Source organism: Ochotona princeps, chromosome 4, assembly GCF_030435755.1.
Source record: "Ochotona princeps isolate mOchPri1 chromosome 4, mOchPri1.hap1, whole genome shotgun sequence".
NCBI lineage: Eukaryota > Metazoa > Chordata > Mammalia > Lagomorpha > Ochotonidae > Ochotona > Ochotona princeps.
Window position 1 is genome coordinate 42,156,517 of NC_080835.1, and position 25,769 is coordinate 42,182,285.

At 42.7% G+C, this 25,769-nt stretch overlaps 1 protein-coding gene across 2 annotated transcripts; it reads left to right on the forward strand.

The window, feature by feature from the left end:
- Positions 1 to 20,484: 20,484 nt before the first annotated feature.
- LOC101520772 (calcitonin gene-related peptide 2) lies at positions 20,485 to 23,686 on the forward strand. 2 transcript variants are annotated; one of them, XM_058662483.1, is made up of 3 exons: positions 20,485 to 20,586; positions 21,314 to 21,451; positions 23,508 to 23,686. In XM_058662483.1, exons 1-3 carry the CDS (start codon positions 20,501 to 20,503, stop codon positions 23,665 to 23,667), a joined length of 384 nt encoding a protein of 127 aa, XP_058518466.1. In that variant the 5' UTR covers positions 20,485 to 20,500; the 3' UTR covers positions 23,668 to 23,686. The 2 variants fall into 2 exon arrangements, with proteins under 2 accessions (XP_058518466.1, XP_012784859.2); XM_012929405.2 differs by lacking the exon at positions 23,508 to 23,686 and adding an exon at positions 22,384 to 22,582.
- The last annotated feature ends 2,083 nt before the right edge of the window (positions 23,687 to 25,769 follow it).

Below are 25,769 nucleotides of genomic sequence, written 5' to 3' on the forward strand. Positions count from 1 at the left end.
AATTTATATTTAACTGGAGTAAAATCAGTTCCTCAACTGCCCTAACCAAGGCAACATACTCAAATGTCACATGTGCCTAGTGACTATGGCATTCAACAGCACAAGTATAGAACACTTAGACTGATACATGAATGTTAAAGCTAATGAAGAGAAATCTCTGGATACTTGTGTGAAGTCTTTCTATTCCATTTTTATATTTTAAGCTTCTATAAAGCATCAGGAGTTCAAAGTAGATCCTTTAAGAGAAATAATTTGGGATTCAGTGTTTTTTGTGATCTGAATTCACAAAAATTATTCCAAGGCTGCGGAAGCCTTTCAAATACACCATTAAATTTGGTTTCCAAAAGACAAAATTCTTTCTTTCTCATGTCTCTATTCTCCTGAACCTAAGACATTGCATTTAGTAAAGGCTGAATTATGTTAAATATGCATATGTATCCTAACAGATTTCTATTTGAACTTTCACCTACCTTTCACATATGACACATTTATTTCAGACGTCAGTAGTGCCATGGATTGTTTTATATAGAATAAAGAAAACTTGAGTGGCATTATATTGTTATGGAAGTCTGAATTTCTCCCTTCTTTGACCTCCAAGCCAGTCTGTACTCCTTGTCTTTTACAGTACTCGTTCTATCTAATGCTTACATCTTCACAGACTTTATGCTGACCACCCTCCTAGACCAGGGTTGGACTGTCAGGTGCAATGAGAATTTATTGTCTGTACTGGGATCCTTTTGAGACGGAAAAATGTTGGAGCCTTACTGGGATACTAGGCATGACCCAAAATGGTCATGTTTTTCTTACTCTTCAATATTCAATGCCTATTTATGTCTTTGGCCTTTAGTCGCCAGGAGTTGACAACTTTTCTAGCTTTTTAGATGCTTTTGATGAGCACACACATCCCAGTGACACTTTCCCACACATGGCCAGACTCCGGAACATCCACCATTCTCATTGAGTTCCTGTTCTTTATCCTCTGATTCATCCCATTGGTTTTGCAACAATTTTGGCAACAATTATCTACAGAGACCTACATACATAGGTCTGCACAATAGCAGCAATGAGGATCTCTCCAGAGCCCATTAAGTTGCCTGATGCCCTAAAGATGGAGTTTTTGGTCAGGGCTTTCTTAAAATACCAAACTGCAGCCTAGAGTAAAACCATTAGAAAGTTCCCATGTGAACGGAATGCAGATTAGAATTTGCGTGAAAAAAGAGGCTACGGCAAAAAGAGAGAGGATCGACAAAGGACAGATCTGGAATCATTCTTGCCCAAATTCCATGCCCGTAGATGTCATTGCTCAGGAAAAAAAATCCCTGGTCAGACCTTTTTCTTTCTTTTTTTTTCTTTTTTAATTTCAAAAAGGATTGATTTCCATTTGGTAAATATCCGCCAATTCACTTAAGGAGCTTTCCTTTTTTGGCATCCTTCCCCTGGCTACATTAGCGGAGAGAGCAGTTATCCCTGCTGTAGCCCCTGTCTGACCGACAGCTCTGATGAGATGCTCCCCCGCCCTGCCACCGGGAAGGGTGGGGGGAGGTTCTCAGGAATAACGAAAAGTCCTTCAGAACACAGAGCCTTCCATGTAGCCATGTATCATGCTTTCTCAGGACTCAGTAAAGAGAAACAGCTCCTTGTGTTCCCCCTCCCAGCATTTAGTCTTTGAAAGACAGAAATGGGTCAATAATAGTTGTCTATGGCTTTTGTCACTAAAAAGATAATTGGAGGAAGAGGAAGTAAAGGATTGACTTTGATATTTCACAGCAGGTTGTCTTCAGTGTGCAAGGTGAAATGGGTAAGTGTGCCACTTTACAGAGCTCTGCACTTCAGTGATGGTGCAGAATTTAACAAAAGAGAGTGTTGCTGTGCTCTGAGCGTAACCTCCTTCTGGACCTTCTGGAGTTTTCCCTAAGGGTGAAAGTGCCTCCCTGCCAGTTCTTGCACAGCTGTGGCTCTGGCCTAGCCCTGGGAGTCTGGCCCTACAGTGTACCTCCAGCATCTGGAGTGATGCAGCCAGCATGAATTCACACCCTTGGCACTTTCCAAAACAGGTCCTTGTGACTGTATATCAGCAGATGGGAAGACAATGAGGACTTGCTATGAGACAAACTCATTATAGAACTAAACACAAGAACATATCATGGCCTCAGCAGGAAGGAATAGAGGATTGAACGAGGCATCTACCCTTTTTTGGATATTTGTAAACCATTAGGTACTAGTAGGCCAAAAGTAAAACTGATAGAGGATCACTGATGTGTTAAGATGTAAAGAGCCCTCCTATCACCAAGAGAAACAAGAATTTCAGTCACCTACAGATCAAGTTCCATTGTTAAAAACTTAGTCCTCTGTCTTAAGCCTTATCCATGCCAGGTTGGGAATATTCAAAGTGCTTGGTTTCAACAGAAGAAATGGTATCATTGTACTTGAGTTCCCCCTTACTCTTCTGGTTACTTGGAAAGCTAAAACATGATCCCACTCTTCATTAAAGCTAGGGTCTGAATGCAGATTCGAACCCCTGAAATGCCTCATGTGAGACCTGGAGGGCAGAAGTAACAGGGTCTATCTTTCTGTTTTTGTTTTCAGCTCCAGTCAGTCGAGGAATCAGGTCTTCCGCAGTACCCCAACACCCAGCCTTTTGTGGGTGCATAAAAATAACCATGGCAATTTGGGCTCTCATGTTTATCATTTTTCCTAGCTCTGAAAAAAATGTTGTTATAATTTTGATAGGGATCACATTAAATCTGTATGTTACTTTGGCAATATGAAAATTCTGATAATGTTGATTCTGCTGATCCAAAAGTATGGCAGACTTAGGTGAGGATGTAGGGGAGAAGGTACTCTAATCCGCAGTTGGTGGGAATGTAAAAACTAGTACAACCACTTTTGAAGTCAATATGGAAAATGCTCAGGCAACTGAGAATTGACCTACCATACGACCCAGCCACCCCACTCCTGGGAATATAGCCAAAGGAATTGAAAATATGCATTCAAGAAAGCAACTTGCAGCCCTATATTTCTAGCAGTAAGTTTGCAATAGCAAAGACACGGAATCAAACCAGATGCCCATCAACAGAGGAATGACTAAGGAAACTATGGTACAGCTACTCCATGGAATATAATTCAGCTATTAAGAAGAATGATATCTTGTCATTTGCAAGAAAATGGTCCCAGCCTGAAACCATCATGCTGAGGAAGGGGAGCCAGTCCCAAAAGGATGGATATCATATGTTCTCCCTAATGTAATATAGCTAATATGAAAATTACTATACATATATACATATAATGTATATATGGTATGTGTGCATATGTGTGTATATGTGTGAGAAGCAAATATATATATGTATATATATATACACACATATGGAGAGAGAGACATATAGGTAGATATTAATATCACGAACTATTCAGGGGAGACTAACATACGAAGAAGTAAAGGTACCAGGCAGTATGTAGCTGTACTCCTGAATAAAAGGAGGACTCTTAACAAAATACATAAATATACTTCTATATTACAATACTAGGTTTTCTGCCTTTGCCAGATACATTTAACTGCCAGAAAGTTAAACTCCTAACTGGTACTAAGGGACTATACCATTGGAAATATGGGAGGAGGAAGAAAGAGGGAATAATGGGGAGGGAGACAGGAAATGGAGAGGGATGAACCCCTATATCTACAAAAACATATCACAGAAAAAAGATAATAATAAAAATCTTATTAGAAGTAGTTGTGGCAGTATAGCATGATCCCTGGATCACTGATTGCATTCACAGGATATTCCTGAGCCTACTGTTGTTCAGTGAAGGGGGCTTGTACAGATGCAAATAAGCCTGCCTGCTGGACGCGATGAGAAGGAATGGAATTTTTCACGCAGGGAAGCTCCATTGGAGAGGAGGAAAAAAAGCTCAGAGAGTGACCTGATTCTCTCCCCTTGAAGAGCTTATCAGGAACTCAGGTTGTCCTTCCCCACAAAATAGACAAATGGATTCTAGGAAGTCTGTGGAAATGGAATTGAAAGACAAGCTTATTTTGGTATAAAAACTCTGGAATCCATGCATAGATTCTCATAACACATTTTCCATGAGCATTTTTGAAGATGTCTCTTAGTCATCATTAATGCCTCCCAACTAACTTCCAAGTAAATCTAAGTACCATCACATGATATCCTTCACTTTCTCTTTATTCTTCTGTGTCTGCCTCAGTTACCACCTCTCCATTTTTAATAAAAGTATAAAATTGGAAGAGTCCTCACAGCCACTATAGTCACATTGCTATTTTATACCTACATTAATGCTGGCCAAATAACTAGCATGGCTTTCCTAATATGACCTCTGTAAGAACTAATGATTACATAGGATCTAACTTTACCACACATCTGGTTAACCTACGAAGAAGAAAACTAAAAGCCAGAGGGCTAGTGTAGATACATATGCTCATCATGAAGAATGGAAATAGGAAGATATGTATCAACAACCTCTTCCTAGCCTACTTTGTGACTTGCAAGAATCTAGATGGAAAAAGAAGGCATGATTCCTTAGTAGTTTTCTGGCTGTGCAAATTGAAATTCTAAGACAAAGACAAAAAGGATGCAAGCATCCCTAGCTATATCACAAAACAAAGAAGAGAAGAGGGAAAATCAACAATTCTCTAACCTAGAATTTGCTCAGTCCTTGGACTCTTCATTCAGCCTGTCTTTCACCACATTCTCATTTAACTGGAGGGCTTTTTTTCTGTAACTGGTACTAATTGGTGCAGAAGAAAAGTTAGGCATTGATTACATGAGCATGTTTAACATTGCATAAAGCTGTGCGATAATCAATTGGCCCCAGATACGAGGGCCTAAGACCCTTTAGGGTGTTAAATGCTGAAGGATGCTCTGCATCCTTGAAATCAATGTAAGATCTAAATACCTGCAGTGGATTGATCTCACCCAAATTCCAAAGACCAATTACATATCAGCCTGGAAATGAAAACATGATTCCTACTCATGTTCACAGATCCCTATTAACTAGGCACATAACTGGTCTTAAGAATCTAGCCTGTGCCACTGGACTATTCCCACATCACAGACTACATTATTGCTGAGTCTCCTGGAAAAACCAGCAAAAATGACACCACTCATCAGTTGTCATTTGTCTGGTGACCTCCCTTACACCTAAAAAACCTAACAACAAAAGCTCAAAGAAATAGCATCTGATTAACTGAAATAAATGTCACAACCATCCATGACTGCCATGAGGAACTTCATGGAACACTCACCAGTGTCTGCAGATCTTTCGTTTTCACAGAGCTCTGAGTTGTTAGCTAATTCTTTTTCTCCCTAGATACAGGTTGGTTGAAGCTATTTTTGGGGAAAAAAAAAAAAACAAAGTTCCTAATCTCTACCCAAAGTGCTCATTCAGTGTTGGCTGTCTACAGCAAATTCCACCAAGCTTTGTTTCTGTTCTCTTACTGACAGGTACATTGAACAAGTGCCCCATTATGTCCCATTTTTTGAACATTCCTGATCAAGTTCTTGCTCAAGGCTTACAAATTCTTTGTTTTCAATACATTCTTTCTTTTTAAAGAACTTTTTATTGGAAAGTCAGATTTACAGAAAAAAGGAGAGACTGAAACATCTTCCATCTGCTGGCTCACTAACTAATGGAAGCAATGGCAGGAGCTGAACCCATCTGAAGCCAGGAGCCAGGAGCTTCTTCTGGGTCTCCTACACAGGTGCAGGGTCCAAGGTTTGGGCCGTTCTTGACTGCTTTCCCAGGCCACAAGCAGGGAGCTGGATGGGAAGTGGAACAGCTGGCACATGAACCAATACCCACATGGGATGTTGGCACTTGCAGGTGGAGATGAGGCAGCTGAGATATTGCAACTGGCCCCCAAAACAATTGTATTAAATGTGATTTTGTTTTTATTTTGTTGGTTTTTGTTTATTTTCTTCACTATATAGCAAATGAAGGTAAAGGTAAGTGGGGTTGTTATTAAAGAGAAAAGGTATAGTAAGTAATGACAGTTTAAAAATCTGTTGGGAGAAATGCAATAGAGTGTACAATTATGTAGATATTACAACTAAAGAAGAAAGACAGCATGGTGTCATCTAATTTGGGGTTTTGGCCCTACACATCTTAAAGCCCCTCAGAATAGCATTGCATTATTGCTAAATACATTAAGTTACATTCTTATGATAGTGACAATGAATCATCAAGAAGGGATTGAAATTATATTCACTTTATTCTTTTTAAGAAGAAAGAGGCATTATGCATTGCATCTCCCCCTAATTTTCCATATACTGTAAGTTGATACAATTTGGCACCCAAAGGAGTAAGCTTTTGTTATAATGACAATAATAGCTACCACTCTGGAGTGCCTGCTCCATGCCAGGCAGTGTGCCAGGTGTTTAATATATATTGTCATCAATCCTACTGGGCAATAAGCCTGTAGCATACCTAAGCATATCTCTTAAGAGGGATGGCGAAGGCAGATTCATTCTGATGTGGCCTTGGCAATTGGTTTTATTTTGAGAATCAAAGACTTATAAATTGTTGTCTTCTTTTGAAGAAGACAAAGAACTGTGTAAATGATTCGATTTAATTTACTAAGTTGATAAAATCTGGCACTTGAAAGGATAAGTTTCTAATAAGAAGAGTCACTACTTTTAAATATCTGCTCCATCCCAATCAATATATCAGGCATTTTAGCATAAAATATTTTTAATTTGGCCAAATACTATTATTAGTCCCATGTGATTTCTTGAGGAAACCATGGCTCAGGGACCCTGCTACCAGTTCAAGGACTAAGTGAGGGGTAGAACCAGAACTCAAGTCCAATTGCACAAGACTCAAAGTCAACTCTTCACAATACCACTCAGTCTTAGTTTACATATGAAACCCCCAAGTATGCAATCTGCTATTCCCTAAAAAATGACATCCATAAATGAGTCATCTCTGTGATGAGTTTTCTGGTTCAAAAGGAGGAAACCTATTTCTATCTCTCTTATTCCTTGGAACAATGGTCCCAGGCAGAAAGAGAAAAGCCATTCTGAAACTGGTGAGTCTGAGCCAAGGGAGAATTTTTAATCATATTAGAGCAACCCATCCTGAATAATTCCTTGACGTCATTCACTGAATCTATACACTTCTCAGAGTGACCAATGTGGCCCTTGTCCATTACACTCAGCTTTCCATGGCAGTTGAAACCATCCTAAAAATAGCTTCTGGACTTCAGAAGAACATCTTCTGATGCCGATAACCAAGAAGGTGCTAGTGGGACAGAGAAGAACAGCCCCTCCAGCAGCATTCAACTCAACTCTACCAAAAAATAAATAAAAAATAAAAAAATAAAAAGAAGAAGAAGTAGCTTCTCATTTTTCAAGAATGAGAGGCAGGAGAACTTCTATAAACACATTTCATCGCTTCTTCCACCATAAAAACCTTTCTCACTCCTGGACTGTTATGGAAGTAGGAACAGTGAGGAGGCCACTTGTAAGGAAGGAATCAACCCCTAGCTAGGCCAGATGGCATCAGCCAGTGTCACCCTCAAAAGGCTGAGTCCTGCGTGTCCCTGGTTACAAGCTTTCTTAGGGTGCAGGAACAAGCAAGCAGGGAGAGACAGAAGCAAGGATTCAGCTGTGAGCCTTAGGCCTTCAGAACATCATGACACAATTCCTGAAACTTCCTGTCTGGTTATTACACATTTTATCTTAACACCTGGTGGTAGTGGCCTTGTCTCTTGTGACACAGAGTTGGCTCATCTCCCCAGGTCCACCGTGCAAACCGTCTTCTACGTGACCAATAGGTAAGCTGGTTTTTCTGCTTTGTTCTCCCCTCCTCTTCACCTCTGTAATCCCTTATGGATGGTCTACGTCACAGAGTGGTATTTCCTGATCAGGCGGATTTGTGTGGTTAGTTGGAGTCACATTATTCAAGCCCACTTTCACACAGATTTGGGAAGCCCTAAAACATAGTCAACTATCTCTTCCTAATCCTGTCCAGGAATTGTCCAGTAACTGGTGACTGGGTGACTTTTTATCTTCCTCACAAAGCCTTGTGATTGCTTTGCACTGAAGCAGCATTCTTTGGGGACAAACGCATAGACTCTTCTCCTTTCTGCAGAAAGGAGACCTCGCCCCTCCTCCGTTTTGTAAGACCACATTGGTTACTGGGTACATTTCATATGACAAGGCCAATGTGAAGTAACTTTGAATGTTTGAGGACAGCTAAATGCATCACATGACAGAGAATCAGATGATCTTTTCGTCTCCTAAGGAGAGCAGAATTTTAACATTTCCTTTACTCTCATCCAAACTAACTTTCATAGAAATGAATTTGCACAAGTTTTGTGCAACACTTATTTCATTTTTTCTCTCACTTTTTTTGCTTCCTGCCAAGACATCCTTTTAACCTTTCATTACTAAGAATATATTTTTTCTGCCTACACCTCTGTTTCCTACTTACTGGTTCCTTTAATTCACATAAAAAACTCAATGTCTCTAATTAAGAGGAAACATCTTTCAAAGGAATAGGCAAACTTTTAACATAATTATGTTGCAGCAGTTTGAATTCTGAAAATGATTACAGTCTTAAATCAAGATACACCATCAAAATGCAACTTTACACTAATTGGAGGTCAGACAAGTTGTTTCATTGAGAAGTGATCACAAAATAGCCATAATTTTCATCCTAATCTACTTGGATCTTTTATAATTTTCCCCAGGCAGGAATTGAGCAAAGCACAAAAACACTTTAACAGAATAATGATCAGTACAAGTAATCCCCTCATGAAGTGTCCCATGCACCATTCTTTCTAGGAGTTATCTTGAGCATCTGCCCAAAAGTTCCTGTCCCATGAGTGCAGTCAGGAGAGCTTTTGCACCGAGCCATCCCAGTCAACACTGGGTGGTCTGCTGGTCGGGCTCGTTTCATTCAGTTCCAGCAAAGTTTGTTTGAACATCCACAGGTTTCAGGTGAATTTTATTTTTTAATTGAGTGATGGGGTCAGGAATGGCAATGGGTGCGATGTTTCCAGGGTTTGCTGCTTCAGTGCAAAAACTAACAGGAATAATCAGAAAAAATACCAGATAACTATGAGGAAAATCCTGGGCATATCTCAAATGGTGAAACTGTGTGGATGTGACCACTCCAAGGGTGTGGCCAGGCTCTCCAGCAAGCAAACAGGGAATATTGTCACTTCAGAGGCTGCCTGTCAGGAGAATGTGGGAACTGAACCAACAGAATATCATCAGCAAGTTTAACACAGGAGTCTCTATGAGGAAGATAAAAAGTTACCCAGTGCCAGTCACCAGTTACTGGACACTTTCTGGACAGGATTAGGAAGAGATAGTTGACTATGTTTTAGGGCTTCCCAAATCTGTGTGAAAGTGGGCTTGAATAATGTGACTCCAACTAACCACACAAATCCGCCTGATCAGGAAATACCACTCTGTGACGTAGACCATCCATAAGGGATTACAGAGGTGAAGAGGAGGGGAGAACAAAGCAGAAAAACCAGCTTACCTATTGGTCACGTAGAAGACGGCTTGCACGGTGGACCTGGGGAGATGAGCCAACTCTGTGTCACAAGAGACAAGGCCACTACCACCAGGTGTTAAGATCCCCCTCAAAAAAAGAAATCAGATTAGATAGAGAACAACAAAGAAAGCTTAGAGCAGACAATAGGTCAGCTTGGACTCACACATACCTAACTAGGCAGGTCACAAAGATTAGTCACCCCTCACTGGAGAGGTAAAGATATCTCTGCACACCCCACCTAAAACTAATCTGCACCTCTATTGTTAACAAATGCCTTGTTAGAGTTATAAGCCTGTTTGGGCTACCCTAAAACATGCCAAGTTCAGTTAAATCATGCTTCAATACTACAATTTGTTAAATATAAAATGAAAACAAGCCCAAGACAGCTGAAACATACCCTATAAGCATTTTGAGGTGTATAGCAGCCGGATGTGTATAAACTAAAAATTGAATTGTCAATGAAGTAGTCACAGGTTGTGGTTAAGAGCTTGCATTGTCTAACACGTCAGTCACTCAAAACCATGGCAATTAACCCCTTAATGATGTAAATCGATGTTGACGCTATGTTGTGGCTTTTCATTCGACAGGATAATACTCTGCCAGCTCTGCTTTCAGACCAGAGATGGTAACTCCAAGAATCTGTGGGATCTATCTAGGTAATGGGAGGCTGCACTCTATGCATGGTACATGCTTGCAATGGGAGAATCATGACTTGATTTGAACTGTAACACTTCAACTAAGTGGAGGATTCCACCATGGGGGGAGGGCAGGGAGAGGGATTGGGGGAGCCCCAGAGCATATGAAACTATATCATAAAATGAAACAAACAAAAAACAACAACAAAAAAGAGATAAAATGTGTAATAACCAGACAGGAAGTTTCAGGAATTGTGTCATGATGTTCTGAAGGCCTAAGGCTCACAGCTGAATCCTTGCTTCTGTCTCTCCCTGCTTGCTTGTTCCTGCACCCTAAGAAAGCTTGTAACCAGGGACACGCAGGGCTCAGCCTTTTGAGGGTGACACTGGCTGATGCCATCTGGCCTAGCTAGGGGTTGATTCCTTCCTTACAAGTGGCCTCCTCACTGTTCCTACTTCCACAACAGGACCAACTTTAAATCTTCTGAGTTGGTGTCCCTGGTTCTAAGCTATAATGACAAGTAGTATTTCCCTTTGTGATTGGGTAGTCTTGGGTTGGAGAATGAAGGGGGAGTGCATCAATTACACATTAAACCTACACAGATCCTGATACGTAAGCAGGTATAATCATCACTTTCTCTCCAGAGAGTAGGTTCACAATAGAAACCTTCCCCATGTATACTCTCCACGTGTTTTAACAGTTACCTATAGTCTTCCCAACCTCAATGTAACTATTCATTCTGGATACAGGGCTTTTAATGAGATTTTACGTAGATTTTAATCCAGTACTCAATAAATTAGAAACCTTGTAACTCAGTTATTTCAAGGAAATATTTATGGCAGAATATATGCCATAAATTAAGCCATTTAGCTCAAAGTCCAGGTCCCAACTTTAGTGATCAAGAGCACTGTAATAACTTTCAGATGCATGGTTATATGTTGGGTGATAGAAAATTCCATTCCTCACTCCTATTGGACATTGCTAGAGATCGCCACCCCAAACCTGGTGCTAGTTGGCTCAATATTGCCCCCTTTTCAGCATGATATCTGAGCAAGAATATCAAAGAAACATTAAACAATTGGAAGTTGGTAAGTGAGAAACATCTAAGACATGAGATGATGTGATTTCTACACATAGTATCCCAGAGAAATGAATGTGGATAATAACCATACAGGACCTGTTCAAGAAAACTCTTCCCAGAATAGAGAATAGCACCTATATAATCCTAGTAGATACACTCCCTCATCTGTAATTTTGCCCATTAGCCACTTCTCTGGTTCCGTATTCTTCAGGAGTCTTTCCCAAGAATCCCTGGCCATAGCAACCTCTTTCTCCAACCTCCACCAATTGCAGTCCTTGCTAACCATTCCACTGTTCCCTTTCTGTTGTAAGTAGAACAAAGACTTACCCAAAAGTGTTCACATCCTAATCAATGAGAACATGAAAATAGGGCCTTTTAATGATCGGATAAATCATCTTGAATTATCAGAAGTCTGACCAGATTTCACCAGATTCCACCTGGTTCTGTCAGGTGGGAGAAGGAAGTATAACAGGAGGTCAAATGTGATGATTCAGTGAGAGAAGCACTCACTCCTAGTTTTGAAAACAGAGCATGGGGCCACAAGCCAAGGACTGTGGGTGTCCACTAGAAGCGGTAACAAACACAGTCCTGTGTGTGGTATACCCTACTGAGGCCACTTTTGAGTGTTGGATTTCTAACCTACAGAATTGTAAAATAACAAATTTGTGTTGTGCTAGGCCACTGAACTTGTGGCAGGTTATTTCAGCAATAATAGGAAACATACCCACTCACTATCTTGTATTCTTCTGTATTTCATATGCATCACTATTATCTCCATAAGAAACCATACATGTTTTTAATAAATTTATGTCATTTTCTTCTCTTTCTTTCTTCATACAGTATTCCCTCAATCCTGTGGAGTCTATTTTTATCACTTTTTTCTAAGCAAGGCTAGCCCTCTTTGACAGCAACTGCCTTCAAGAGAATAAGAGAAGCATCAGGTCACCCAATTACTAACAATCCAAATTAGCTCACAGTGGCCACAAAAAGAAGGAACTCTACTATTCCCTACTCCAGGGTTCCTTCCAAAAAGCAATGACAATAAACACAGAAGGTGAGGAATCCTGGATGTATTTATGCTGTTGTTTTAGTTATTTGAGCAGAAGTCCAACAGAGCTGAACACAAAAATTCATACCTCCCTTTTATTTGCAATGCAGAGACTTAGCCATTTGATCTGTTTCTCTACTCAAAACTGTACCCAAAACCCTACCAAGAAGAGCTGAAGACTGAGAATAGCTCTACCTGCTTCCTTTATTTGCACACAGCTTTTCTAACTGTACTAGCAGTAAAACAAGGAAGCAGCCTACTTACAGGAAACCTGTGGTGTCTGTCTTCTTTGAACTCCAAATAAATGATCCTACATTTTGTTCTCCAACTGTGTTTTCATATGTGTTACTAAATGTGCTTATCAGATTTATTCTCTTTATTAACAAAGCATACATATTTCCAAACATGTATAGCCATATAATTATACTCTTATAATCTCTCTAAACAAATGCATTTCATGTCTGTTACTTAACCCCCCTAAGTATGTTCAATTGATTTATTTCCCAACTAATTACTCATCATATATTTGTTAAAACATTTGTTGGATTACCTGAAGGTTAATGCCTCTGTTTGTGGCTTCTAACTTTAGAAGGGTCCCCTGAGAAGTTCTCAGGCTGCTCCAGAAATGCTCAAGCCTTGCCTGGACCCACACAAAGCCTCATTCCAAAGCTTTGTCTAAAAATTTTCAGAAAGATTTGGCGCCTAGACAAGGACCAGGCATCAGTAGCAGATACATTTTCACATGATGCAGGGAAAATACAGTGCTCCCAATACAACTGGCATGCTCTCTTCCCTGACGGAAGTCACCATTGCATCTTGCAGAAACCAGGCAGTCAAGACCTGAACATGTGCCCTCATTTCTATCCCTTCATTTATTCTGAAACTCAATTATTTCTCTTATTTGGAGGGGTAGTATCTTTTCTGATTGTCTCATTCAAGTGATTGGCATGCCTTCTCTCCTATGTGTTTTCTTCAACTGTACTTTCAGAAGACAATATCTACCAGGACAAAAGTCATACAATGGATGTGCTGATGTTATAGAAAAATACTCTAAATAGAACATAAAGCACATATGTGAAATCTCAGAATTAGAACCTCATATATCAAACGTGTTTAACAGGGGTCCAAATGAGTTTGTCAAAGTCACAACCTCTGGATTAGCAATTAGAACCCTATCTCCTAACCCCAAGGACTCTTTTCACAGACCCTCTTCTCAACACCACTGAATCTTCTGACCAAACAAAACAATCTACAAAATCAGCAACAATTTCAGACAAAGTGATGTGATACATGATGCTAAATATAGAAAGTTAAATCATTTGGACTTTTGTTGGAACTTGGAAGTGTTTGAAGTTTTTATTTTATGAATCTAATTTGGATTTTATTTTAGCAGTTTACTTAACCTTAAGTGGAACCACCACCATTTATATTCTTGCTGTAAAACTGTCAATCTTCCCAAACGTGGGTCCAGGAATTTTCATTGATTTATGCCTGGTTTCTGAGCCACTCACTATAAATCACATTAAGCCTGAAAAAGGCAGACAAGCCCCTATCTTTCTCTGATTCAGGGCCCAGAGCCAGGGAACCAGATCTCTTACCTGACATATCAGACAGATAAGCCATGTTCTAGCCTGCCAGGCTCTCAAAAGGAGCTTGGGAAATATAATTCGTTCAAATCAACTCATCAGATATTCCCTTACCTATATAACAAAGATAATAATATTCATCTTTTCAGACTGTTGAGAGTATGAAAGGCAAATATTTAGTTCCTGGCACATAGATAGAAATCTGTTGATAATTTTGATATTTATTTGCTTTGTTTTTTTTCAAAATGCTTTTGTACAAATTTTTATGCTTCCTGTACGTGCAACATTTTTCAGATAATTTTGTCCCTAAGTTTATTGATAATGCATTGATGTCCTTCTCAGTGTTTATACAGACCCCTTTGTCCGAAATGCCTCAAAAAAAAAAAATCTTCAGTAGAATTCAGGGCCAGTTCTCTCTTCTCTCTGTGTGTTATTTTGTTTGTTTTTTTTCCCTCTCCTTAATTTTTCCTCTTTCCATATTAAAGGGTTTTTTTTAAAAAATTTAAGGTGTACAACTGATTGTGGCGGTAGACTGTGCCGGACCCGGTGCTTGCTGGAACATGCAGGAATCTGATCTGGGAATACCTCTAAGTCTCTTTGGTGATCTCCCCAATCAAACTGCTAGACTCAGAGCCCTGGCTAGGAGAGGACGGAGGACGGAACAGGTCAATCAACCACCTCAGCTAAACGTTGGGCAGCGAAATACTGGGCAAATGAAGACTCCATGATGGACTGTGACAATCAGTGGCTTCTTCAATGACCTAATCGAGCTGGGAGGGATGTGACTGGCAGTGATCCATAACTGGACGACTATTAAGACCACTTGAGCAAGTATCTCAGCATGCCCCACATCTGGGACCTTGGGCGCGTGGGAGACCGGGTGAGGATTCTCCCTCAATATCCCCCTTCACCTCAGATACATAAATAATATAATAAAAATATATGTTAAAAAAATTTAAGGTGTAATACATAACATACATGATGTACAAATACATCATATGGTGGGTATCACACACTAATTAATGTATCTATTGTCCTACATACTCATTAACAGATCTACTGACTTAGCAAATTTCAAGTGTACAATGTATTACCATAATCACCATGTTATATATTGTGCACCCAGATATTTATTCATCTTACAACCAAAGGTAGTGGTCTTCAATCTGTATGTCCCCTTTATCACAACTCTCCAACCTCTATTAATCATCACCATTCCACTCTGTTATTACGTGTTGTGCTTGATTTTTCAGATTCCACATATAAATGAGGTTATATGTATTCTGTGCCTTGCTTACTTCATTTAACTTGGTGTTCTCCACTCTAGAGTATAATCCTGCTTGCTGCTATTGGCAGTCCTGCACATTCTCCATAATTGCAAATGACAGGACAGCCTTCCTTCCCAAAGCTTCTTAGCTTTCCTTTTTAAGACTGAATAGCATTGCATAGTATTCTTTGTCCCTTCATCCATCAGTGAGCATATAGGCAGTCTGTATGTCTCAGCTGTCATGAATCTTACTTCTCCCCTTGGTAGCACTGACAATTCTACTTCCCCTGGTAAGAACTTCATTACACTCCAAAATTGGGGGGGGGGGGGGAGGAGGAAGATCCAAAAGCAACCTCTTGTCTTCCAGTGACCTTCATTAAACACAATTTTCAGCAGAGATTGTCCCATCAGATAGCTTCAAATTTCTTCCAGGCTGAAATGAGCAGCAGAATTAACTTGAATTCTGAACTTTGAAGCTCTGTTCTTTTGGGCTGTTTGTAGCCTCAGAATTGTCTTTCTCAAATTAAGGGACTAAGCCCATAAACCCCTTTGACCTCATGGGTATTTGTATAAAAATTTTCAATCAGAATTTATCTTTATTTTTCACTTCTAAGTCAGAGTACAGGAATGATATCAACTAGCTGGATGCAATCAATGTATGCATACCTGAAAACATCATGCAGCACCTATAAATGTACTCAATTTGATTCGTCAGCCAAAATTCACATCAAAAAAAAATTTTTTTAAGAGAAATATGATTTAAACTAATGGGAATAACCATTACAGTGAACATGTTTTTCAGAGTATTTTAGAAGATTTTTTCCCTAAAACTAGATTCATTCTGATCAACTGAACTTGATTTCTAGATTTAACTAAATAAGAAGAAAAATTACAGGTCAAATTTAAAGTTAAGCAATTCTGCCTTTTCCTTGGCGACTTTTGGGAGGTCCTGCTTCCTTTACTCCTAAAACTCGGAGAAATTCCAAGGATAATGGGACGAAATCTAATCTGTGTAGGTGAGGGTCCCTTGGGCCTGATCTTCCTTTCACTTGCTCAGGAAATCAGGAACGGGTTCAAAGTAGAATCCTCCTCTGGAAAACCCTTAGAAGCAATCATGACTTCTGACTCACCCAGGACAATTCCCAAAGGGGAACACTGATGGCTTGTGCCTCTGCCCCACACTCCCTCAGCTCGGGCTCAACAGTTCGTGCTTCCAGTTTCAGAATCTGAGAGAAACACGTCTCTAAGTCGGGCCGATTTTCCACAGCCTGCTTTATAAGACTGACTGGCGATTTTGTCACAATGACTCAATAATGAATATTTCCCCTGCATTTAACATTGGCGCATTGCCAACTTGTGCGCCTGGCCTGGTGCTAATTGCAGCGGAGGACAGCAAGAATTCTCTCTGCGCGCGTGTCTCACTCTCACCTGTTGGTCACCAGTGGCAGCGCCTGACACTTGTATAAGCTCAGAAAGTGAGGGACGAACCATCTCCATCCCTCCTTTCCCTTCTGGACTGAGCGCTTTTTTAAAGGAAAATTTCGTTGTCTCTCCGTGCAGTGTTAGCGCCCTCTGGGTGCAGACTCCGGTTAGCTCCCCGGGGTTCCAGCCTGTGGTTTGCAACCGACCCAGTGTCTGCCTAAAGAATTAGTGCGAGTTTTGAAGCCTGAAGGCGCACCTGGCAGGGTTCCGAACCCTCAAAGTAACCTGGGAGCGACTTCTGCTTCTAGAGTAGTGTTTGCTTATCCATTTCGCAGTCCCCGTTGGGCAAGAGAAAGTTATGTGTTGCCCTTTAGAGCAGAACGTGCATCCTGGCTGGCCACACACAAAGGAAACCTCTAGTTCTAAAGTAGAGAAAGCGGTCTCTCCACATTTGCTAACACATTTGTACCCCAGCCTCTGGCGGCAGTGGCCTTCAGGTCCTGCGCTGGGCAGTGGCTTCCTGCGGTTTTCGCCCACAAGTTGCAAGTCACTCCGCACCAAAATCCCAGACCCAGGTGAAAGTTAAACTGAACAGCCCGGGAACCTGGTACTGGATCTTAGCTGTATCTGTTTCCATGCTCCAGCGTATACTGTGCGCGGGAATCTGCCATCTGCTGCCTTGGCTAGGCGTCTCCCCACCCGACCAGTTTTTCTAGTTCCATAGAGGGAGTCTGGGACGCCTGGACCCGAATCCGAAGTTTGCATCCCCTCATGATAGAGCAACATAAGGAATTAAACAGTAACATTAGTTACAGGCATTTTGGAAATTAGACATTCTTGTTAAAGTCACAAGCCATGGAGAGAGAGGTGGTTCAAGGCAGGTGTGTGTGTCATAGGAAATGCCACCATTTCTGGGGATTAATGACTGGGGTGTGGATGGGACTTTGGGGTGGGGAGGGAGTGAAACTCCATGACTCTGGCTATTCTTGCACTCCTGGGGGATAATTTCTACTCCGCCTTGAAATTACCAGGAAACCACTGTGCCTGCAGCCTGCAGAAAACCGCTGTGATGCTCACAGCACCAACGGTAGTGCGCTAAAATGCCCAAACCCACAGAATCTCCAACGTCCAGAAGCATCTTGGTTCTTGTGCTCCACACTAGCTACTCAAGGGTTTGGGGCCAGACCTCAACCTTTCTGGGCGTGCCAGAGCTGACAATCACAGTTGAGTGATTTTGAAATCCCCCATGCTGGGTCTGAGTAAGGTGGAGATCAATGTTTTAGGGGGAAAGAGGGTAATGGATTCGGCACTCTCCTGAGTGTGCATAGGTCTGCTGGAAGCAAGCTGTCTTGAGCAAGTGTGGGCTGCTGAAGGCAGGAGAACTCTCAGAGGCAGGTGTGGGGCACAGTGAAGATGGAACCCCTAAGGATAACCCCTGCATACCAGGCCTGTTTTGTGCCTGCTTGGTGCAGTGGGTATACGTTCAGAGGCTGTAATGAGAATGAGGGAAGGGGAGCCTCTGGGGACTGTCAAGCCTCTCTTGCCTGCTCTTCAGGAGAGGAATAAGTGCAGGATGGCAACGTGGGCGAGGATCCAGTGCCACTGGAGCACCTTGGCAAACAGCAGCCGGAAGCAAAGGGGCAGCTGTGCAAATGGTTCTGGCAGGAGGACTGAATGGAAGGTGATGGATGGTAGAATCTAAAGGGAGAGAGAGGCTTGTGAAGCATCTGCCCCTCCTGTTTCTCCCTTGGGCCAGCTGGGCACCTTCCGCCTCCTCACAGCACCTGGGATCTGTCCCTATGGGGCACCTCCTAGGGGGAGGATTGCAAAGCATCCCTGGAGATTTTACAGAATATCCTGTGTGGACTTGGAAAATCGATGCCTTCCTCTCCGGGTGCATTTTCTTCTCGCAGCCTTCCTTTAGAGTTGTCTCCATTTATTTTTGTAATTTATTTATTTGTGGGCCTGGTGTTGTGGAATAGCAGGTAAAGCCACACACTGGCTGTGGTAACTTCAGCATTCCATATGAGCTTTGGTTTCTGTCCCAGTTGCTCCACTTCCAAGCCTGCTCCTTGCCTACGCGCCTGGGAAAGCAGCATAAGATGGTCCAAGTGCTTGGGCCCAAGCACTCAAGTGGGAAACTTGGATGTAGCTCGGAGGTTCTGGTTCAGCTTTGGCCATTAAGGCCATTTAGGGAGTGAACCAGTGGATGGAAGATCTCTCTTCCTCTGTAGCCCGGCCTTTCAAAAGCAGTAAATTTTCAAAAATGATTTTTAAAGAGGTATTTGAAAGAAAGAGTTACAGGGAGGGAAGCAAAAAGATGGAGAGAGAGAGAAAGAGAGAGAGAGAGAGAGAGAGAGCTGTACCACCCACTGGTTGATTCCCCCAAATGGCCACAGAAGCCAGGATCCTGGATCTTGGTCATAACCTGGGTCTCCCACATGGGTAGCAGGGGCATAAGCACTTGGTACATCTTCTGCTGCGCCCCCAGGTGCATTAGGCCAGAGCGGATTGGAAATGGAGCAGCCACGACATCAATGGGTACCCATATGGGATGGTGCGTTGCTCAATAGCTTAACCCTCTGCGCCACGATGCTGCCCTCCCCACCCTGAAAGTCCCTACTTCAAAGATGAGGTTGCTGAGGTGCTGTGAACTCATCCCACGGGAACTGAACTTAGGTCTAAGGAAGTTGTTACTCCCAGCCCCATCTCACAAGCCCCACACTATGCCACTCCTCACTTGAGGGAGCCAGCGAGTCCCTTCTTTCCTGGACTCTTCCCTCCAAGATTGCAGCCAGGGGTGGAGCCTGGCGGGTGTTGCTTAACTAAGCACGGTGGAAGAGGTGCAATGGAGAGAGTGACGGTGCGTCAAATTACCCTCAAGTTACCCGCTCACTTTGGTCCCCATCTCCCCCACTGCCGCCCTCTTCCATTAATGACCTCAATGCAAATACAAGTGGGGCCACCCTGTAGGGTGCTTCAGGTTCTGGAAGCATAGGGGTGACGCAAGTCCCCATTGGTTGCCCGGACGCACCCGAACCCCTCCCGACTCACAGCGGCAGGAATAAAAGCAGCCGCTGACGCTGGAGGCTTCGGAGCCACAGCCCAGCCCAAGTGCCGCAGCCACTGCTTCCGCTGAGTCTCAGCTTTCAGGCACTGCCAGCAGGTGAGCCCGGGCGCTGCTCAGGTGTGCAGTGCAGTTTCTCTCTCTGAGGGCTCCTGTGTCCTCCTCCCTCCACCTCCGCCTTTCTTTCTCTCTCTCTCTTTCTCTCTCTCTCTCTCTCTCTCTCTCTCTCTCTCTCTCTCTCTCTCTTTCTCTCTCTCTCTCTCTCGTAGCTCTGCCTCCTACTTTTATCTCCCTGACAGCTTGAGTCAGCTGACTCCACTTTACAAAATCTTTTTTTTTTTTTTTTTTACAAAATCCTGTCCCAGGTAGGATTGGGCAGTTCTGGTCGCGGCTCCTGCCAGCCGCACTCACATTCCCTTATCTGCACCACGTGGGCAGCAGGTCGCAACAAGTAGCTTTCTGCTGACTGTACACTGGGGGATGGCACCGTGTACCTCGCTGTCTTTGGGAAATTGGTTCAGAACCTGGGCCAGCACGGATGGGTGGTAAATGCTGGCAGCGTCTGAGTAGCAAGTAGCCCTGAACTGCAAGCTCCAGTCTCAGGATCTGGGTGGGCAAAATGTTGGGTTCCAACTTAAGAATGTTAAGCTTAGTTTGTGTTGGAGGGTGGAGCAGCAGAATTTTAAAAGTAGCTATCCAGCTACTGATGAGAAAATAAGAGAAATGTAGTCTCAAATTCAGGACACTAGAAAGTTAGCAGGAGGGCAAAAGTAATCTAGGAATTCAAGTCTAGGCTCAGAGGAATTTCAACTGGTGCAGGTAGCAATGTTATTCTTCCCTTTATGTTATCTTTTCCCCATAGACAAGCATCATGGGCTTCCTCAAGTTCTCCTCTTTTGTGGCTCTTATCATCTTGGTCCTGTACCAAGTGGGCACTCTCCATGCCATGCCATTCAGGTAAGACAACCTGAACCCAGGTACACATTTCCTCTGGGCTGCCTTGTAATGGGACAATTCCTTGTCTCTTAAATTTGATATTCTGAATCTTTAAAAACTGAATCTTGGGACTGGGGGTACTGCGAGGGGTATGTGTATGTTTATTATAAACCTTTTTGATATAAAGATGTGCAGTGCACAAATTAGAGTAATAACATCTACAATGCTCCTCACTGGAAATTTCATGCAGCCATCGGCTCTAAGAAAATTCTTTCATTTTCACCAAACTTCTGCTACGTACAGATGAGCTATTTGTTCACTTTAGACATGATCTGGGAGAGGGATTGCATCCTAATCTGCTAAATAGTATGTCAATAAGTTTGCTCTTAAATCTAATGATGTGACCTATTGATCTGTTTCTCATCTATGTACAAATTACATTAAACTGAAACTGTTTTCAAATCCAGCATGAATTATAAGCTTTATCACTCGGTGTTTAATAGTAGCTGAATTTAACACTCAGCTTGCAAAATTTCTGAAAATGCAGCCATCAGCTTTCATGGGTTTTTCACAAGCCTGTGCAAACTGGTTCCTGCACACTTCTTCAGGTAGATGAGACCACTGCCTGGCTCCCATCAGGACACTGTCCTCAGGCCCTGTCTAGTGGGAGTTGGTACTCACATTCTCAAAGGAAGGAACAGACAAGATGATGCTCAAAGCTGGCATTGGGTCGGCTTCCTTTCCACAGATCTGCCTTGGAGGGTAGCCCAGACCTCACCACACTCAGTGAGGAAGAAGCGCGCCTCCTGCTGGCCGCTCTGGTGCAGGACTATGTACAGATGAAGGCCAGTGAGCTGGAACAGGAGCAGGAGACAGAAGGCCCCAGGTAAGACTCCCCATGCTGCCCAGGACACAGTCTCCCTCCTCATCTGGCATACCCAAGAAGGTACATCCCAGCAGGTAGGAGATCATACACTGTCCAGAAGCCCAACAGGCTGTTGTTTTCCACTAGAATATGGGGTCTGAGCCGTTCCTAGGTTCTCCTCAACACAGGAGTCAGCTGAGGAGACTTTGGTTAGATCCTCTCTCACAAACCTTCATTTCTGAACACAGTTAGGAAAGATATGGTGTCACTCACTGTAGAAACTGGCTTTACAGTAGTAGGGAAACTTCTCAGGTTTGAATGAGAAAGACTGGTAAGGGATAAGTCAGGGGATGGGCGTGATAAAGATCAGGATATTTTAGAAATTGAGCTCCACTTTGTTAATCTGCATATGATATATGATGTCCTTCCACACATGCAAGGTGCCTCCATTCATGCTTATAAGGATAGGGTAAAGGGGTAGTGTCATATAGGGCATGCATGGGGTAGGGTCATATAGGGCAGAGGCTGAGGTAGGTCTATAGGTGTGGAGCATCTATGGAGGTATGCATGGCATTATGGAGCCTAGAAGAAAACCCTTCCCTGGTATCCCCTCCCTGTTCCTCCTGGCCATGCAGCCAGAGCAGGGGCTGGCCCTGGCCTGACCCCAGCACAACCTAGGCAGAGGCATGTGTTGCACCTGCATCTATTCTGAGAACGCCTCTGCAGAGCATGAAGGATTGACTAGCATGGTGAATGCCAGAAAAGCTCCCTTCCCCTTCCCCTTCCCCTTCCCCACCTTGGCCCCCTGCACCCTTAAGCTTTCCTAATGCAGAATAAGTGAGCTACCCTCCTGCCTGTCCCTCCGGTCTCCAGCTCAAGTGCCTCTGCTGTGTGACTGTCCATGGGGGCAGACCCTGGTGCATGGTACTCTCAGGCATGTCTTTTTTCTACAGCCTGGCCAGTCCCAGATCTAAACGGTGTGGTAATCTAAGTACCTGCATGCTGGGTACATATACGCAGGATCTCAGCAAGTTTCACACATTCCCCCAAACTGCGATTGGGGTTGGAGCACCTGGCAAGAAAAGAGATATGGCCAACAACTTGGATATCGACCACCGCCCTCAATTTGGCATGCCTCAAAGCACCAACTAAACTCCCCTCTCCTTTCCAATTTCCCTTCTTGCTTCCTTTCTATAACTTGGTACATATGGTTCCCCTCTGCTTGCTCTTTGGCTTTCCTTGTGGCAAAGGACATCTGGACCTCAGTTGGTCTGCAAGAAAGGAGGACTCACCTACTAGAAGAGAAGTACTCACGGAGAGGTCAGAAGGCAAGGGCAGCCTCTGAGGCTCCCAAAGATTTCACAGCATATCTTCTCATTCCTGATTCCAAATACGATGGTCATTTGGGAAATAAAACTATTTTTCTAAAAAGGCTTGAGCTGTGGTGGTCATTGCTCTGGCCCACATCCCAGGCTTCACAGGGTGTAGGACCTGTGTTTGGAAGTAGTATTAGTCCTGGGGCAGCTGGACACAAGGTATGGTGACTGGTCCATTCAACCGAGCTCAAGCAGCAAGAGCAGGGATGCTAAGAAGCAGGTAGGCACCTGGGAGACTGGATGCTGCCAACTCCATACCTGTTTCAGGTAAGCTTGGGAAATTCTTACCTTCCTCAATAGGTGTGTCTGGAGCTATAACTACGGTATGGAATCTACAGTCATTGTAAATAGGGTTGGGTGTGGTGCCACAGTTCACTCGAGTCTCATAAGCCTTTGCTGATTTTTACTCTACACAGGGAAGGTTGCCTGTAACAATGCTGTATTCCATGGCCAATCACCCAGGGTAATCTTTGGGTTTTCTGTACCCCTGGGAATGTTTATGGGGAGTAATAGGACCAATTTTCCCTAATGACCTTGTGATTTCTGCTCTGATAGTTGTGTTTTGGAGAAACACTTAAAGTTAATTGGTGCCTCTCAGAGCAGCAACTTAACCATGATGGTCCTGTGGGGCAGGTTTCCCCCACTCACCCTCCAGCCTCCCACTGACAGCTCTTCTCTTCTTACTCCATCCTGCAAATCAGCATCTCTGCCCAGAAGAGAAGCTGCAAGACTGCCACCTGTGTTACCCATCGGCTGGCAGACTTGCTGAGCAGGTCAGGGGGTGTGACGAAGAGTGACTTCGTGTCCACCAATGTGGGTTCTGATGCCTTCGGTCGGCGCCGCAGGGACCTCCAGGCCTGAGCAACTAGATGACCCCAGGAAGAAGGTGACTGCCCTTGTTCTGTCTGATGGCAAGATGGATGTTCAGAGGTCACAAGAGTATGATCTGCCCTCTGTGCCCCCACTGGCCCAGATGATTGAAAAAAACCTACAGAAGAAAGACCACGCCAGTGCCTGGAGAAAGGGCACTTGGTCCCAATAGCCAAAACCCTAAAATTTGAGTTTCTCTGGCTTTCCAACTTTTCTTGTGACACCAAGACCACCAGGCCAGGAAATATAGATCTTGTTCATTAAAATACTATTTCTTGCATTATTCTAGTATTTAAGTTTGAAAGGTAATGACACCATCCTTTGGAATATATACTACAATGTCATGCACCACTAAGTTAAGAGCATGGACTAGAATTCAACAGCCGTGTTTGTCCTTCATTAGCTATATGACCATGAGCCAACCTCCTAACACTCTCTGAGTCTGCACTTGCAGAGCGAGGGTTGCAGTAGTACCTCTTTAAATTAATATTAAGACTAAATAAGATAAAGGATGTAAACAGCCTAACACCTAATGCAACTAAACTTTGATTGTTTTTTTTTTCCTCCTAGGTTAACAGTGAAGCTGAACTCTACTTCTTTTATATATAACAAAAGCAATTTATAGGAAAGGCTCCATGACAGACATTTGTATTTGTTTGCATCCTTCTTGATATTGAAAACTATCATCTTTGTTCGAAAACAATTAAAGCTAAATGCAGAGCAACCACCTTGTAATTCTGCATCTTTTCTTTATTTGATTCTACACCTGATAAATACGACAGCATGTCTCACTAGTTTACATAATAGCGAATCTGGATCTCATAATCTCTCCTGTTGCTACTGGCAGCTGTGCTAAACCTCAAAAATCATGCCTCTTGAGTATCTGGGGACATAATAATGATATACTTTGAAGGAACTGTCTGTTTAAAGAAATATCAGTTTTGTCATTTGTGAACTTCATCAAAATTAAAGATGTATTTTCGATACCCTTAAATGAAATCATTGTTGCTGTTAATAATGTCTTCCTCACTGTGGGTCTGTGATGACTTGAATCAGGCTGACTCATGTTAAGCAAAGGCAACCTTTTCTGGGATGGATTCTCATTGTCTTATAATTTTACTTTCTATTTAGTCTCCCTCTTTCAAATTAAAGCCTTGTACATGTCATAGAAGACACCTGATATTTGCTTTCTCAGAGTGCTCTACCCCCCAGTTTCAAGGTACCCACAAAATTCTCCTCCAGGTAGATTTGCCCTTACTCATCCTTATAAAAAGCACTTTGTGCCTTTCCCCTTAGTTGGCAAAATCATTTTGAAAACAGTGACTTATGGTTTGAAATAGGGCTCACTGATATCTTCCAGTTCAAATTTTTATTTGGTGACATGCACAGAAGTCCTGAACAATATTCTGCAACACGTTTAACAGTGACATTCGTGTGTATAATAAGTTCTTACTGAGTAGGTGCTATTTGCTAAGCACTATTCTGGGCACCAGAATAAAGCCAATGAACAGAACAGTCAGGAATTCTTGCTCTCAGGGACATGATAAATGGGGGAGACAAGTGATGCATACATTGGAACCATAGGCCTTCAGTGTTTGAAGAAATCTGGGATGTTGCAGAGTTGGATCACAGGAGCAGTTCCACAGCACCTATTGAAGCCACCAGTGACAAAATACTGAGTATAACTCCAAGGCAACTGGGCAGTGCATTTACTGGTGGACAGTCAGCTAATTAGCTAAGTAGTTAGTTGTAAAACTTAACTCCTCCTTCCTACTAACTCTATTTCCTTAGGATCACAGAGAATTATGTGTCCTCCCTTTCAGTCTGTATTCAACACAGTTTCCCAACCTTTAGTGTAAAAGGTAGGTCAGATCATGTCTTTCTAATGCTCAAAATACTCCAATGACAGCTCACTGAGAACACACCTGCCACATTTCAATGACTTGCAAAGTTCAAGTTGATCTTCCCTTCTTCTCCTTTTATCCTCATTCCCACTACCAGGCTGTCCTATCCTACTGACCCAGCAGCAACCCTTTCACCAGTCCTTAACTTCTATATCCTGATACTGAACCACAAAAAGTCTTTGCATTTTT